This window comes from Vombatus ursinus, unplaced genomic scaffold, assembly GCF_900497805.2.
Source record: "Vombatus ursinus unplaced genomic scaffold, bare-nosed wombat genome assembly UNPS02014799.1, whole genome shotgun sequence".
Lineage (NCBI taxonomy): Eukaryota > Metazoa > Chordata > Mammalia > Diprotodontia > Vombatidae > Vombatus > Vombatus ursinus.
The window spans coordinates 19,040,878-19,057,830 of NW_020954577.1; the positions used below are offsets into that span (position 1 = coordinate 19,040,878).

A 16,953-nucleotide genomic window follows, 5' to 3' on the forward strand; every position below is an offset into this window, starting at 1 on the left:
TTTTCAATGTAGGTTAGTTTTACTGAGCTGCCTTTCTTTCATTCTTTTTTCTTCTTTTTGTAAGGGATGACTCTCTGGGAAGGGTGAGAAATCTACATGATGTAAAATCAAATGATATTGTTATTATTTTATTTTTAAACAATCAAGGCCAAGAAGGAGTGTAGGCATTGCTCAATTTTCAAGCCAATTGTATTCCAAAAGCTCATTTTTGATTCAGCTTCTTAGAACTGGAAATGTGTTCTTCTGTGGAAACAATGTCATAAATCGTGATTTCATTTCTGAGCAATTCTACAGGAGTCCCTAGAACATAAAATGTAGCCAAAATACACGTGTGATTTTGTTTTATGTAGTGGAAAACAGCACAGTTTTGATGCTTGTAATCAAATGAGTAGAAAAAAGCACAATTGAACAAGAAATGATTGATAAGGGTTCTGAGTGCAGGGGCTAGAGAGGAAACAGGCTTACTTAGAGGAAGAGGGAAATCTGTGGACATTCTGGAGAGGAATTCTAAGGATTTTCAAGGCCCTCCCAGCCAAGGCCACCAGGTGGTTTTTGTGTCCAGGTTCACTTCAGAATGTGCAGTGAATCCCCAGCGTGATGCTGGTGCTGCAGGTAACACCTGGGTTCTTCAGCGCTCAAGTGGAACAAGATGGAGAGAGAAGGGATGAGAGAGGAGGCCTGCCCAAGATAAATGTGGGAAGGGGTGAAGAAAGAAGGGTAAAGAAGACAGGAAAGAGGGCCGTGTTTGTATCACTGAAAAAGAGATTGCCTCTGGGGCTGGACTGAGCTGTGAATATTGGAAGAGGAGAAAGGGGGGAACATCATTGGCAAATCCCCCCATGGGCAAAAGAAAGGAGGTGGGGATAGATGCTAGGTGAAAGAGCTTCCTGTGCTGACTTGCATTTTCCAAATTTGGTCCTAGGCTTGAGAAGCATCTGGTGTTATCAGCTGGTGGTCCTGTCATTGTTTGGGGCGGGCATAACAGGCTTTCTCAGTGCAGAAGATGGGTCCTCAAACGTTGTGGCTGAGGTCAATGGTCCATAATTACACTGCTTTCCTCAAGCCTTTAGAGGATGTCTTTAACAGTGGGCCACCACAACTGTCATTCACAGGCTTCCCAGGCAGTTCTAAATGGAAGAGAACATGAAATCTGTTGGGTTTTATTTTTTCTTTTCAGATGTACTTTGCAGGTGAGATGAGCACGTAAGTCGAGCTTTGCCCATGCCTCTGAACGTATCATGTAAATTAAAACCGATAAACGAGTCAGGTCAGTAACTTTCACGAGTATGTTAAACTTAATTTTAATGCTCCAACAAGTCTGTGATCCATGGGTATTCAGTGAAGCAGGTCTCAACCTGTCCATGCCAGCCCATCCGGGACAACTTCCATCTGTGTGGTCCCAGAAGCTGACCCCAAGAGATCCATCCCTCAGTCCAGGAGCTCCCTCGTGTTCTCTAAATATCCCTAGGACACACGTGGAGCCCGCCAGCTCTCCACCAGTTAAGCCTTTGGTTCTTCTATGCAACCAGCCCACCTTCTTTTTCAGTCACGGAGAACACATTTCCCTTATCCTGAATTGATGAATTTGCCATTTCTCTCCTATTCTAGGGCAGACTATTCAGTACCAGGTACCTGCTGATAGAGCTCAGACAGCCTTCCCCTTAGCCTTCCTCTGTACAGCAGCAACGCACCTCTAAGCCTAACTCAGCAAGCCGCTGCGTGGAGAAGATTTGGTTTTCTGTCATTCAGATGGGCTCCGGAGCCAGCCCAACTCCACCTGTACTCTTAAAGATGAAACTGTGTGAGGAGAGGAAGCCATTTCCAGACTTTATCACCCACACGTGTCTGGAAACAGGCCAGAAAGATAAATCCAACACTTTTTTATTAACTTGAAATTGCTTTGTATCCATTCCAAAAATGAGCCTCCATCTATTACTGGGCCGCCTGAGGCTCTGGAGGATCTTCTGATCGCATTTTAGTGGCCTGGAAAGCGTTCAGCCTTCGTCACCAAGGAACTGGGAAAGCTACAGATCAGGAATGTGGAGGGATGCAAATGCACCCCGAAGTCAATGGCTCTTGTTTTAACCAGCTTAGTTCACGCTCCTGGGGCATATTGGGCGTTTTATTGACGGGGCAAAAGAGAGGCAGGGTTCTCTCCTTGAACCCTGTGGTCCTCCTCCTCCAGGAGCTGGGTCTGAGGGAAAGTAGATGCTGAGGCATCTGTGCTTGGGAGGCTGCAGGGCCCCTCGAGTGGAGAGAGAATTTGGAGAAGAAAGTCAATAACTGAACGAACCACATTTGTCGGTCCATCCCCAAGAGTGGAGGGAGGTTGGAATAATCCACTTTGCAGGCTTATGAGCTGTTGGGTTTTCCATTTTCTTAACATCCACATCCTATAGATATGCAGCTTGGCAAGGCCAGGCAGTAAATAAATGTACAAACGAGGACCTATAATGTTACCTTCTCCCAGCTCATCTTCATTGTCAGAGAGGGGCACTCCATCCGTGGCAGCCACCACAGGCCTTTAGGATCAGTTGTGACCATGAGCTTGCCCCTGTTATATAGATGAGGGGACTGTGGCTTACAGAGATCCAGGGGCTTGCTCGGAGCTATGTAGCTAGGGTGTGCCAAAGCCAGTACCTGAATGATCTCCTGATTCCAAGGCAGGTGCTCTGTCCACTGCGCCACACTACCTCTCATTTGACTTGGCCCAGATGGATCAAAATGAATCTGTTTCCTCAGGCCCAGGGGCAGTCCTCGACAAACAGCTGGTCAAAGTGTGAATTTTCTTGTGCGAATAACAAGTGCCTCACACAAATCTGAAGAGCTCTTTCTTAAATCGTGTCTTTCTCCATTATCTTGACGGCTATCACTCTTAATGCCCTTCACCGGGGCAGATAGCAGTACCCCCATGCCTACCCATCCTAGTGGCTTTTGTACTTCTAGACACCACACACAGGGGACCTGGGAACCATAGTTGAGGTTCTGAATATCTGGTAGACCCTCAGACCGCAGGTGCGTTGCGTCTCTGCTGTCCCTCATTCACCTTGTATGACCGTTGCATCTCCTGTCCCCATCATCCCTTTATTTAATGAGCTTTTATTCTGCTTCTTAGGAACAAGTCACGATCAGTCCCATGTCTTCCCAGACATTCACTTGATTTCCCCGAGGGCCTTGGGGTAACACAGAAGGAGAACAAGGCAGTTGCCTCTCTTTCTTAAGACACCGTTGTGAAAGTCTCAGGACTGCCTGACTTTTTTCATTTATTAGCAGTAGGACTTTGGGTAATTATCTTAATTATCACAGCGCACAACTCGCCAAGTTTCTGGACTGAAAACGCCTGAATCCTAAAGAATGTTCCGCTTATAACTTAAAAGAAGGAACACGAGGTTGTTTGTTTGGGCGAGCCCAGTGAGATGCAGACAGAGTGGGATGCTTCTCCTTTGCCTGGCTCCTGGATTCCTGCTTTCTGCGTATTGTAAGCATTGACTTCAGCTCAGACTGGGCTCAGGATGTTTCATTTATACAATTAATGCAGATGTTTTAGATGAAATGACCCATAATCTCCCAGATGCAGCCACGGGTCAAACAGCCTGGCAGAGCCCGCCTGGCTTCAATGAATGTTTTCATCTTCCCTTCCACTAGCATAGTTGTACCACATGACCAGGGGCTGGAAGTTGCTTAATTTACACATTCGTGATTCACATGAATGAGGCATCGGACAGACCTCGAAGGCACAATGTCGTCTGAGTGCCTCCTTTACATGGGTGTGATTCAGGGGACAGTCGGGGACCCTATTCAGGTAAAAGCTTTTCCTAGTGTGCCAAGCTCTGGACTACAAGCCCTCGGGGCGCTTGTCAGCAGCCACATCAGGACGTCACCGCTTGCCTCTGATCCCACCCCAAATAACTCCCCCACTGCTGTCTTTGACCTCAAAAACACTCCCAGCATTTCTGTGCCTTTTGGCTGGAGAGCTGGAAGGGACCTCAGATGCCCTTAGTACAATACCTGCTTCATGTTAACAACAACAACTCATATTTGTGTAGCCCTTTAAAGTTTGCAAAGTGCTTTACAATTACGATCTCATTTTACCCTCACAACAGCCCGGTGAACTAGATCCTATTATTATCATTCCCATTTTACAGAGGAGAAAACCAAGGCAGACAGCAGCTAAGTGACTTGCCCAGGGTTACACAGCCTATAAATATCTGAGGCTGGTTTTGAATTCAGGTCTTCCTGACTCTAAGGTCAGTGCTCTATCTATTCTCACACCAGGTGCCGTGTTGCAGTTGAGGAAACTGACCCCAGGGAAAATTACATGACTTGCCCAAGGTCTCACACAGAGTAACTCTCATAAGTGGATTTAGAACCCAGGTTGTCTGACACCAGAGTCAGTCCAGAGCCACAGTTCCCACTGTGCTCCACTGAAAAGGCAGAGGACCGTGCCTCTAAGAGGGCACACTCCCATCTCTAAGGGCTTTGTGGGATGCCCAGTAAACACAAGAGCCAGGTGCTGAAGCGTGACCCATAGAAAAAGCCAGCATTGGTGCTCAGCCAGAGTCTCTCTTCCCCCTTTCCTTCCCTTTAGATGTCTCATTTGCACCTGTTTGGATTTTAACCTGTTGAGTTAGAGTTGATCTGGCTTCCTAAATCTCATGTGAGACAGTCAGGCTTGCCTGAGAGTGACCAGTGCCCACCGGGCTGGGCTGCCTTGGACTTTAATGCTCTCTAACATTTCTCCAGCGCTCTCATTAGTTCAAAACCACTGTTCTCCCAGAAGCCTTGGGATATAGATAGTCTAAGAATCGTCATGCCCACTTTATAGATGAGGAAATTGAAAGTTAGGTGAAATGACCTCGGTTCATACATCTAGTGGCAAAGTCAGAATCTGACTCTAGGTGCTCTGAGCCTGGGTCCTGTACTCTGAAAGTATAGCAGCCTTTGGGTCCTGCAGAACTGCTTTATTTTTTCTTGATTACTGGACAGGTTCTTTAATGAGGCTGGTTGGAAGGACATCACTTTGGTTGACAAATTTGTATCTTAAAACTTCACAGAAAGGACTGCACACTGTGATTTCTACTGACACAAAGCTGGAAGAGACAGCCAGCACACTGGAGGAGACAGTCAGGATGAGAGGCCAGAGCATCTGGCTGAATCTAAGGAGATAAAATTCAGCAGGGATGAATGAAAATACAAGTAACAGAAATCAACCTCCTGAGTCCAAGATGGGGCAGCAAGTCTAGACAGCAGTGATCTAGAAAAAGATCTGGGGGTTTTAGTGATCTACAAGCTCAAAGATTTATCAGTATGCTGTGGTGGCCAAAAAAAAAAAAAAGCTAATGGACCATTGAGCTTCATTAAGAAGCTAATGGGGAACGCTTACAGAATCAGGATAGGGACGTTCCCTCCAGGGGGCTGTGCTCTGCTCTCATCAGATCTAGGAGATTGGTGTTCAGGGCTGAGCACCACTGGCTAAGGGCTTTGGATAGCTGCAGAGTGTCCAGAGCATGATAACCAGGATGATAAAGGTGCTTGGGTCTAGATCACGTGAGGAGAGGTTTCAGGAACTGGAGGTGTTTGCCCTGGAGAAAAGGAGACTAAGAGGAAATGTGGTATCTATCTCCAAGTGTTTGAGGGCTGGCTTTGGAGAAAGGATTAAGACTTTCTCTATTTAGCCCCAGGGGACCAAACTAAGATCAGTAGGTGTGAGCAGTGGCTGGATGTCCGGAAAAGCTTCCTAGCCCCAGGAACCATCCCCAGGTAGGATCATTTGTCTCCAGGGGTTGTGGGCTCCTCCTTTCAGAGGTCTGGCCGGAGGAGCACACAAAGCAGATTCGGAGTGGGGATTCTATCTGTGAATAGGTTGGACTCCCCAGCCAATGAAGTATCTTTGAACTCTGAAATTCTGTGATTCTAGGACGCTTTCATGTGACCTCAGGTAGGTCATTTTATTTCTCTGAGTCCTGGCTTCCTCATCTATAAAATAAGAGGATTGCACTAGATTCTCTCTAAAGTCCCTTCTGGCCCTAAACCTCTCATCCTAAAGAGAGCTGGCCTCAATCACAGAAGACCTGAATTCAAATGCTGCCTCTGATATTTAGGAGCAGTGTGATCCTGGATAAGCCACTTCATCTGCTGTCACCTCAGGTTTCCTCATCAGTTAAATACCAGTACTGATACCAGTAGCACAGATTCAACTAGGTTATTGTGACGCAGCAATGTGAGGAGGCACCTTACCGGCTTTGTTCTCCTTCAAGCGTTATGTAAATATCAGCACTTCCCATCACTCCTCCTTTGATTAATGAGAGTCGTGCACATGCTTAGACAGGTTACCAGCGCTAAAAACACGGAAGATAGTATCACCATTAATTGGCTTTGCCATGTTCTTTCTTAAGTCTTGGCTGTCTAGGGAAAGGACCCAGGAGGTGCTAGGCTAGATGTGTCTTTGTGGATAGTGACTGGCATCTGCCGGCATCTTGTCTCGAAAAAGCCTGGGGCCTAGATATGCCTGCCCTGGACTTGGATGACATGCCCTTATGGGACTTCAGAGTAAAATGGGCTGCACATTTTGGTCTAAAACATCTCATTCCAGTAGCTTGAGAATAGGATGTTAGGAGACAAGATATTGTCAAGTAAATGTGAACTGTCAGAAAGTCAGAGATGCTGGAATCTGGTGGGCACGAATCCTCAGCAGACAGTGTTGCAGACACTCATCTGTTATTTTAACACTGTCTCTGCATGGCGGTGTCATTTTCCTACAGACTTTAATTTGAGGTTAAAAATGAAGAAATCCCTGCATTTCCATGCTCCCGTCCAGTCAATCACTGAGCCCTTTAAACGTGCTAGTCAGAAATTGTCAAGCTGAATAGACAAGGTTTTTGTGTTTGTTTCCTTTCCCTCTGCTTAGGTTACATTGAGGAAGCCTGCATCATTCCCTGCCCCTCAGACTGCAAACTCAGCGAATGGTCCAACTGGTCTCGCTGCAGCAAGTCCTGCGGCAGCGGAGTCAAGGTTCGCTCCAAATGGCTTCGAGAGAAGCCATACAACGGCGGACGCCCCTGTCCTAAGCTGGACCACGTTAACCAGGTGTGTATGCCCCAGCGGGGTTTTTAGGTGTCTGCTCAGAATCCAGCTGGGCCTCCACAGCGAAGCCTACCCCCCACCTTCTTTACTTGCTACAAAATAGCAGCCCCCATCCGAAGCTGATGGCCAGCATGGTCCTGGACACGTTTGACTGAGTTGTTACTGGACTCCACTGTAAACTGGTAGAGAACCAGCTAAAACTATCGCGAGAGTTATCTGAGACACTTTGGGCGATTGCGCAGGACAGGACAGTCTAATCTTTCAAGCCTCCCTTGAGTCACCGTCCCGCCATGGGTCCTGTGGCATTGTCTCCCTTTCCTCCAGGGCTGCTCTCTGCCTCTTAATAGAACGGAATCAAGGGGAAATGATGCGCACAAGGGGACGGGGAAGGCGTCCTTCTCCCGAAGGGACACAGGGGAGAGGGAGCCCGGCTGCTCCTCGCTGCTGTGCCCGCTCTAAGTCAGTCCTTAATTTCGGAGGTCACTAACCCTACACGGAGCCTTTGGTTTGGGGATGCAGCTCTGCTGCCACCTGCTGATAGCCATCTTGATTTCTTACAGGGTTGGGCTCCTTTCTAAGATCTTCATGGAGATTAGTAAAGCTGAATAGGTGGGTCTTGGGATAGTCCCCATGAAGGGGAGTCATTCTGTCCTAGAGCCAGGGCTTAGAGCATCAGTCCCAAGCAGGACGACCAAGATAAGCCATCAGTGCCGGAGAGAGGCCCTGGCTGTGTCCCTGGCATTACTGTGTTTCCAGATGCCTTCCGCCTCTCCCAAGACCCTCAGATACTTCCCACTACCACGCGAGCCTCCCAGCAGGAGGAATGAGTCCTGTCAACCCTGTGTGTATGTGAGAGTGTCTGTTTGTGTGAGCATTCGCAAGCACAGACAGATAAATAAAAGCCATGTGCAGGAAGGCAGCATAGATATACCTACAAACTTGAAATACTGGATGTGGCATCAGAAGTACTGAGTTCAAATCTCAGCTCTGATGCTCCCCAGGTGTCTCTGGGTCACTCATTCAATGCTCTCAGCCTCATCAGTAAATTAAGGAGGTCGGACTAGCGACAGTTTTAAGTCTTTGATCTTAAGAACATTGCCCCATTATCCAATGGCATGCTTGCCCTGGAAAATCGCCTAGCCCATCCATCCTTCCATCCGTCCTTGCCCAGCTGCTGTTTGACCCCTGGCCAGACACTTATTTTAAAGGCAATATCGATGGAATGCGATCCCAGCTCATCAAGAGACTAGCCACAGAAAATAATGGTTGTTAGAATTGTTGATAGTTACTAGAACAATCCTCCCGCAGCAAAATACCTAAAGTTTCTTGTAAAATCAGAAGAGTAACTTGGAGAATCGATTGGAAATGATTTTTTGAAGTCATTGGCAAAGATCTGCTTTCCTTCTGCCTTGACATTTATAATTGCTAATGATACCTTTGTACCAAAATTACGTATTCCTCAGCAAACTACTCTGAGGCCCACTTTGCTCGGAAATGGTCTGTGGGGAGCCCGGTTTCCCACTCAGGCAGCAACTTCTCATTTCCTGAGTCGGAATCCCATCCTGGGACTGGCCAGCAGCTCAGGCTGAACATGCAGGTTACTGTGGGGATTTTAGGCACTCTGGTCACCCCCTTGCCTTGTGCTGAGCCCTTGGCTCGGCTCTCAGGCTGCTCCTCCTCTTCCATGGGCCAGTCTCTCTCCTTGGTGACCCAGACTCCCTGGGGTAGCTGATAGCCAGGAGTGGAACTGACTTTGGAGCGAGCATCAGGTGCTGTCCTCCAGAGCCTGGACTGGAGTGCTGGTTGTTGATGAACAAAGCAAACTGCTCCCTACCCAGCCCCAGCCCCACGATGTTTAATGCATCTTGTAGGCTGGCGTTGCAGGAAAGAGTGTGAGACTGGGAGTCAGGAGAGATCCAGGTTTACACTCCACTTTTAACGCTTTCTGAATCAGGAGAAGATGATTCACACATGGCTAAAGGGATAGAGAAGAGGAGCAGGAACCCACACTCTCAGGCAAGCTGCTTTGCCTCTCTGGGTCTCAGTTTTCTCACCTCTAAAATGGGGATAGGACTTGCAATGTCTAGTAGGGCTTTGATGAGGCTTAAATGAGACACTGTGCGAAAGTCACAGAAAAGTAAGAGGCCATCATTATGTCTGACTTTAAGCCCCTACTATGGCTCCTTCACTGACGTGTCTCTGTCTCTGATTTTTTCCCCCTTCGCTGAACAACATCGCCTCCCCCAGGCTCAGGTAAGAGTCTCTGGAGCAGGGGCCTGACCGCTGCCTGTTCCGTTCTCCCCTTTTCTGAGTCTTGGCATGTTTGTCCCGGTGCTGTGCTCTTTCCTTTCTGTCTTGGGGTGCGAGTGGGGGGCAGGCTGGTGACACTGACACCAGGGGTGGGGAAGAGGCTAAAAACCACCTCAGTTATTCCGACCTCAGTCCTCCTGCTGCCTGCTGCTGCGGGCTGGGGGAGCTTGGAGGAGGAAGGAGTGTGAGGGGGTCCCAGGTAGTCTGGCCCCAGTCGGAGGTGGGTGAAGGAAGCAGAATGAGGCGCTCATTGCATCCTCCCTTCCCTCAAGCCCAATACAAACAGCTGTCTCTGTCTTTTGTGTTTTCTTTCATCTAACTGGGGACCCAGTCTGTAAAATGAATAGCATCACATTCTGGTCTGAAAGGTTAGGTGGGAGATCCAGAAACTCCAGAGACCAGCTCAAGGTTGCTGACGGGGAGGTTCCTGGTCAGGGAAAGGGAGCATCATGGGAAGCGCCCACTGGGGCAATGGCTGGGTAATTGCCGATTTTGGGTGGGGGGAGCAGTGTGCAGGGTGGGGCAGGGGAGGAGCTTGCCTCATTACGCGCGTTCTGTCGACCGCTCTGAATTCAGCATCTTCTGAATTTGGCGCCCTGGGACAAGGCTCTGTTTGCCCCACCCTGGTTATGCCTCCACTGGGCTCTGTCTGGGCTATGCAGTGGAGTCACGACCACTTCCTACTCTTCCCTTTAGACTTTGGTCTTCGTGTGTGCACACAAATGAACCTGTAAAAGGCTTTTGCTTGTTTCTCACTAGTAATGTTGTCATGTCAACAAGTGCCTTCCCCAAGGACAGAAGCCCCCACACATACCGGGCTGTGGCAGGCTGCCAAAGAAGGAGCCCACGTGGCTCAAACCCAGCATTTCCTGTCTCGGGGTCCATTCTGTTGCAGGGAATTCTGGGACCAACACTTCCACTCCCTGCTCGCTGTTCCCTTTAGTAAGCATAGGGTTCAAGCCACCAATCCCCAGAGGACAGCGATGGACACCCAGTGCGGGCAGGCGGCAGCACAGACACCTTGGATGCTGGGACAGGGAAACCGAGGCAGGCAACGAAAGCTTCCTACCACCTGAGGGAAAGTAGGGGAGGAAGTTTGCCTCCCCCCACCTTGCCTTGCCTTTTGGTGGAGAGGGGAAAACTCCTTAGCCCTCATTGCCTCATGGTCCAGCAGCTCTGCGGAGCTGAAGAAAGGACAGCCTTCGAAGCCAGAAGAAGCCGGAATGCCAGCCCTCTAGGGACAGCATCGTTAGGCCTTCAGCGTTTAGCTTAGCAGAGGTTGGTCGACTCATAACCAAAGTCTGGTTGTGGCCCAGATGTGGAAAGTGTACAAGACAAACCCTTTGTCAGCAAATGTGGATAATTCCACGAACACCCCCAAGCTGGTAACTCAAATCCATCCCAGCTAAACAGAACCACATTGCCCCCCCTGCTTTGGCCTCATGGTGGGAGGGGGACAGGGTGTTCTCTCTTCTCCCCTCTCTGTCTCCACATCTATTTCTCACCCATCTGTGTCTGTGTTTCTCTACCTCTGTCTCTCTGTGTCTCTGTCTCTCTGTTTCTTTGTCTCTCTATCTCCCCTTCTCTCTCCTTCCCACCTTAGCTGCTTCATCCCTCGTTACAGGCAGTGGTGCATTCTCATCCCCTGTTGCTCTCAGAAATCCCATCTCAGCTGCAGCTTCCTGCTCACTCACCCTGGGGAAGCCGGGAAGCCCCGCTCACCGAGCTTCCCCTATGTTCCAGGTGTATGAGGTCGTCCCCTGTCACAGTGACTGCAGCCAGTACATATGGGTCAGTGAGCCCTGGAGCGTCTGCAAGGTGACTGTGGTGAACATGAAGGAGAACTGTGGAGAAGGAGTGCAGACCCGGAAAGTGAGGTAAAGCCCTCGGCAAAGAATCTTCTCCCAGCATGCCCAAGAGGGCGGCTCCCTACAGTTCCCCGCTGCCCCGCCAGACCTTCCTTCTGGAGTTGGGGTTCCAGGGACTCTGAGAGCATCTGCCCGTGACTGTGAGGCTTTCAGTCCTTGACAGATCGGGGCAGAAGAGGGCACAGTCGGGCGTGCATGTCCGGTCAGGGATGGCGTCAGTAGAGTGGCTGGAGGTCATGGGCAGGGGGACAGATCTGCGTTCTCTTCAGCCCTCCTCTGATGTGGTGGTCACCCCTGCTCATGGAGTACGGGTCCTGGCAGGTCACACAAAGGTGACAGATGGCCAGCCATGCTGCCCAAGCCAGCCCTGCCGATTTGGGAGTAGCAGACAGCTAGCCCTGCAGGTTGACTCCAGGAGTCACAGCAGCTCCCCCCAAGGGTGGAGGGAGTAACCACAAACATGGCACTTGTAAAATGCCAAAGGGACTAAGGAAGTGGATGGGACCGTGGAGCTCTAGGGGCAGCGACCTCAGAGATGTGTCAACCCCCCCCCCCATTTGACCATTGAGGAAATGGAGGCACAAGGAGATGGAGGGACACATCCAGGTCACATAGAAAGTAAACTTTGGAGGTAAGATTTGAACCCAGAGTCCAGAGCTGTCTCAACTGTGTCTCCTTAATCCTCTTTCTTCTCAGTCTATCTTCGATATGGAAAAACAATTCATTGAAAACCACTGAATCATAAGATTTTGCATATTGGAGCATGGTACAGTTTACTCAATAAATACTTAGTAAGCTTCGACTCCGGACCACACAGCCCAACACAGTGTGACAGTGCATTGAACCTGGAAGGAAGAGAACCTGAGTTCAAATCCCCTCTTATACAGGAATTCGCTCCGTGACCCCAGGCAAAGCACCTAACCCGAGGAATGCCTTTAACACTGACCTCCTGGGGCTGGGAAGCCCCACTGGTCAAGTGACTGGCCCAAGGCCACGCTGCTAATGAGCAAAGGAGGCTTTCCCCAGCCCTCTTCCCACCATGGATTATAGCCATGCCCTGGGGCACTTGGGAGTTTAGAGGGGTCATTCTTCCTGTATAGCCCAAATTGTGCTGGGGCAGCTCTATGAAGCAGCAGATAGAACACAGAATCTGGAGTCAGGGAGACCCGAGTTCAAATCTAGCCTCATATGCTTAGTAGCTGTGTGACCCTGGGCAAGTCACTGCACCACTCTCTGTCTCAGTCTTCTCATCTGCAGAATTGGGATAGAGATAGCGACTACTTCCCAGAATAATTGTGAAGATCACATGAAATCACAGCTATAAAATGCTTTGCCAACTTTAAAATCCTATATAAATGCAATCAGTACTGATTATTATTACTGTACCTGGCCTTCTAATTCCAGTTCTTCATTAGTGCTGACCTTGGATAAGTAAACTCCCCTCTTGGGGCCTCAGTTTCTACATCTATAAAATGGGAGTGAGTGTGAACAAGGTGATTCCTGAGGTGTCTTCTACCCCTAAATTCTCTGGTCTTCTGATCATTAGCAGCCTAGGACAGTCCCATTGACTGGCCTGCCCCAGCATTTTCTGGTTTACTATGAAAAGAGTTTTGAGCATGGCAGATGGACTTGTGCAAAAATAATGGAACGTCTACCTTTAAATACTCATATTTAAACATATATGTATGTGCGTGTGTGTGTGTGTGTGCCTTGCATGGGCTCGTCTGTGCTCAGTGAGTTTTCAGTGGACAGTGGGTCGTTTATCTGGGCCCAGACTGTGAAGGCCAAAGGGAAGAGCTTAGCCTGGGGGCACTGGGGAGCCGCTGAAGTCGGTAGAGTAGGGAGTGACAAGGTCAGACAGCGCTTGAGAAAGATGACTTTGTCAGCTGAACGAAGGATGGACTGGAGGGGTAGAGAGAGACTTGGAGCAGGAAGACCACCTGCCACAAAAAATAATGCAGGTGAATGGTGAGGAGAGCCTGCCCAGGGCAAGCTGTGTGAGTGGAGCAAAGGGCCCAGAATCAAAAACCAGGGTCGATGGGGGAGAAGAGAATCAGCCAGTCAGCCAGCAATTAGCAGGTGCCTACTACGTGCCGGGTGCACCTGAGGGCTTCTGGCACGATCTGTCAGAGGAGCAGAGGTCTCGGCCTGATTCCTGTGCTTGCTGGCAGACAGGCCGCCTGGACTGCTCACATGTCACTTTCCTCCTAGATGCCTGCAGAACACCGCCGATGGCCCCTTCGAGCCGGTGGAGGACTATCTTTGTGACCCTGAGGAAATGCCCCTGGGTTCTCGCGAGTGCAAATTGCCCTGCCCCGAGGACTGTGTTACATCAGAGTGGGGCCCCTGGAGCAGGTGCTCACTGGTAAGGGGGCCCTTGACCCTTTCACCTTTGTAGCCCTGAAGCTGCCCCTGCCTCAGGCTGGGTAAAGAGCTGGCACTTGTGGCTGCAGGTGCAGGTGCAGGTGCACAGCACGAATTCAGGTAGCAGGAGTTTTCCAGCCCCCAACATGGTGGTTCCTCGTCCATCTGCAGGATGCAATTCTTCCTCCTAAGGCCAACAACAAGCTTCCCTGTGCTTGGACACACAGTCACACAGTCCTTCCCCACATGTGCCCTCCTGCCTGCCCTCTCTCCCAACGCGGGGCCCAGAGCGTCGCTCTCACCTTCCTTTGAACAGTGTAGACCTGTCTGCCGGTAGGTGGCAGATTAAGAATTGTGCAGCAGTGAAAGGAAATCTCTGCAGGCAGGTGGGAGGATGAGGAACCACGAGGCAGTCACACAGCTGCTCTCATCAGCCTCGAATGCGATTCATTCTGTGTAGATGGCGGGTCTAAACTGCCCAACAGCTGGTATCTCTCATCGAGAGCATCAGTGTTTAGAAGGCAGCGATGGGAAAGGAGAACAGGCCTCAGTAAGCCCCTCTCTGCGTATTAACTCTAGGCCTTTTTTGGTGCCTGGAAGCCCAACCGAGAATTTTCAGTTACTCAGCCTGGAAGACTTCAGCAGCCTGCAAGGCTTTCCCACAGAATCCCAGTAATGGGATCACTTACAACAAAATTGGTTTGTGTTATAGGAAACGTGACTCAGTCTGGTGCCTTTCAAAGGATGCCCATTTCAAAACTATAGAGAGAAATGTGAAATTGGTGTGCAATGTAGGAGACTAAATGGTCTAACACAGAAAATGGATGACAAGATTTATCATCAGGGCATGGTCGCTGTTCAGCTGGTCCAGTCATGTCCAACTCTTTGTGACCTCATTTGGGGTTTTCTTGGCAGAGATACTGGAGGGGTTTGCCATTTCCTTCTCCAGCTAGCTTTAAAGATGAGGAAATGGAGGCAAATGGGGTGAGGTGACTTGCCCATGATCACACAGCTACTAAGTTTCTGAGGCTGGATTTGAACTCAGATCTTCCCAACCCCAGGCCTGGTGCTCTATCCACTGCAGCACCACCTAGCAGCCCTAGGGCATGTTTACTAGGAGGAAAATCTATTTTGCATCCCCAGATTTTGAAATTGCTGTGGGTGGTAAAGAAAATAGTCTAGGTATATGGGAGATAACTATACCCCTTAATTTGTGAATAGGCCAAATCCCCTTGCTATAATGGAGTTTAAAAGTGGACTCTGTATTGAAATCTAGAAATGTGTGTGAGAAAGAGACAGACAGAGACAAACAGAAACAGAGAATATTTGACTAAGAGTATAGTTCCAGAATTGGACAAAAGTGCAGTGGGGCACAACATTTCCCACTCTGCTTCGTATCTTTGTACCCATTTCTTCCATTAGGAAACAAGTCTTCTGAATCTACCTGCTCTTTCCAGTCTGATTCACCTAACTCTCAAGTGCTCTGACTTCCAGCTAAATTCAGTTCCATTTTATTCAATAGCCAATTTTAAGTTCCTGCTCTGCACAGACACTGTGGGAAGTGGGAAGTGGGATGTCAGGAGCAAAAATAAATGAGTCCCTTTGCTCTAGAAGATATAAATGAAGGTGAAATAACTAAACGAGTAGAATTTTCAGAGAAGAGGAATAGCTGATCTCAGACCTCAGTGGGCAGTTGGGATTCTTCCAAAGAGCCCAGGACCTGGATGGTCATTTTCAACAGGATTGCTTCTTGGAGTAGATGATTGGGTCATTAGTGACACAATACAGCCATCAGTAACAGGTGAGTTGGTAGTGAAGCCTGAGAAAGGACAGACTGTCATTCTAACATTGTCAGGGAAGTACACTGACCTGTGGCATCTGTCTTTTCCTGTGATCAGAGGCTGATCTCCCAAATGCACCAGTGGGTTCCCATCCCTGGATGGCTTCAAGCAAAGGCTGAATGATCCTGTGCTGGGGATACTGTAGAGGAGGTCTTCTTTAGGGGTGGGTTGGACTAGATGATGACTGATCCCTCCAATGCTGAGGTCTTAACAACTGTGCTTGTCTTCAATCATAGCACGTGCTCTTGAGTTACTCTCCCAATATGGGCTCACCTTGGCAGGCTGGGTTTCCAGAGGATAGCTACTATTGCCCCTCAGGGACTCAGGACATATCTTTCTAATGTTCTAGCTCACAAGCCCCACCAGCAGCTCTGTCCCATCCCCTCCATGATTATCCAACAGTCAATCAACCAGACTTAATTAACTTTTAAGAAGTAGCAGTTACTAAGGCAGTATAGTAAGGACAGTTGATAAAAATCATCTGCCCAAAGCTTCTGGTGCCTTCTCCCACCAGGACAAACAGAGTCAAGAGGAAAGTGGGTTTAGGGTAGAGAACACAGCTCACAGTGCCTGCTTGATAAGAGCCCTTTCCTCCCCTTCACGTGGTTCATGGCATTCTCCCGAGGTGTGGTGTAGCCTTCTGCTGGGCTTCTGGTAGAGTGTGGAAGCTGCATGTCCTCAGTGTTTCTCATCTGTCCTCAGATCCCAATGCAGACAAGGATCTGTCCTAGGCATGTGACTTGGGATGTGGTGAAAAGTCCAAATCATCCAACCCTCCAATGTTCAAAGTTATCCACATGTCAAGGAGGATGGGGCAGGGTAGAAAGGAGACAGAGTCACTCCCCACCCACCCTGCCCACCAAAAAATTCCTCCTCAGGGGCTTCACTAGATCATGCTCTCTTCTAGCCTTTTGTTGTTTAGTTGATTTTAGTCCTGTCTGACTCTCCATGACCCCATGTGGGGTTTTCTTGGCAGAGATACTGGAGTGGAATGCCATTTTCTTTTCCAGCTCATTTTACAGATGAGGAAACTGATGCAAACAGGGTGAAGTGACTTACCTAGAGTTATACAGCTAGTAAGTGTCTGAGGCCAGATTTGAACTCAGGAAAAGGAGTCTTCCTGACTCTAGGTCCAGTACTCTATCCCCTGTGCTGCCACCTAGCTGCCCTCTTCTCTAGCCTGTTGGATGTTTGAATGATTGGGTTCCAAACTCACCTGCTCTTCTATTGAAAACTCCTAGGTGGAAGCAGGGTTTCTTCAGCAATTACCAATAGGACCCTGGGTGGCATCAATTTACTTTATCCAATGGTCTTCCCTCCTTCCAAATTGATCAAATCCTTTTCCACACCTTGTTAAAGTGCCTTTAATTAATTGGTTGACTGATTGATTCAATAGAGAAGTTTAGACCTTATTCACACCTAGCTCATACCTCTGATTAGTTGTTTAAATCAAGAAGCCTAGACATTAAGTAATTATTGAAGTGAAG

At 48.9% G+C, this 16,953-nt stretch overlaps 1 protein-coding gene across 1 annotated transcript in view; it reads left to right on the forward strand.

Annotated features, from left to right (window-relative positions):
- Positions 1-16,953, forward strand: part of THSD7A (thrombospondin type 1 domain containing 7A) — a 331,233-nt gene that overhangs the window by 288,410 nt on the left and 25,870 nt on the right. The window contains exons 15-18 of the mRNA XM_027872006.1: positions 6,908-7,086; positions 9,331-9,336; positions 11,137-11,270; positions 13,473-13,626. Coding sequence (XP_027727807.1) covers positions 6,908-7,086; positions 9,331-9,336; positions 11,137-11,270; positions 13,473-13,626 — 473 coding nt within the window. The remainder of the gene's footprint in view (positions 1-6,907; positions 7,087-9,330; positions 9,337-11,136; positions 11,271-13,472; positions 13,627-16,953) is intronic.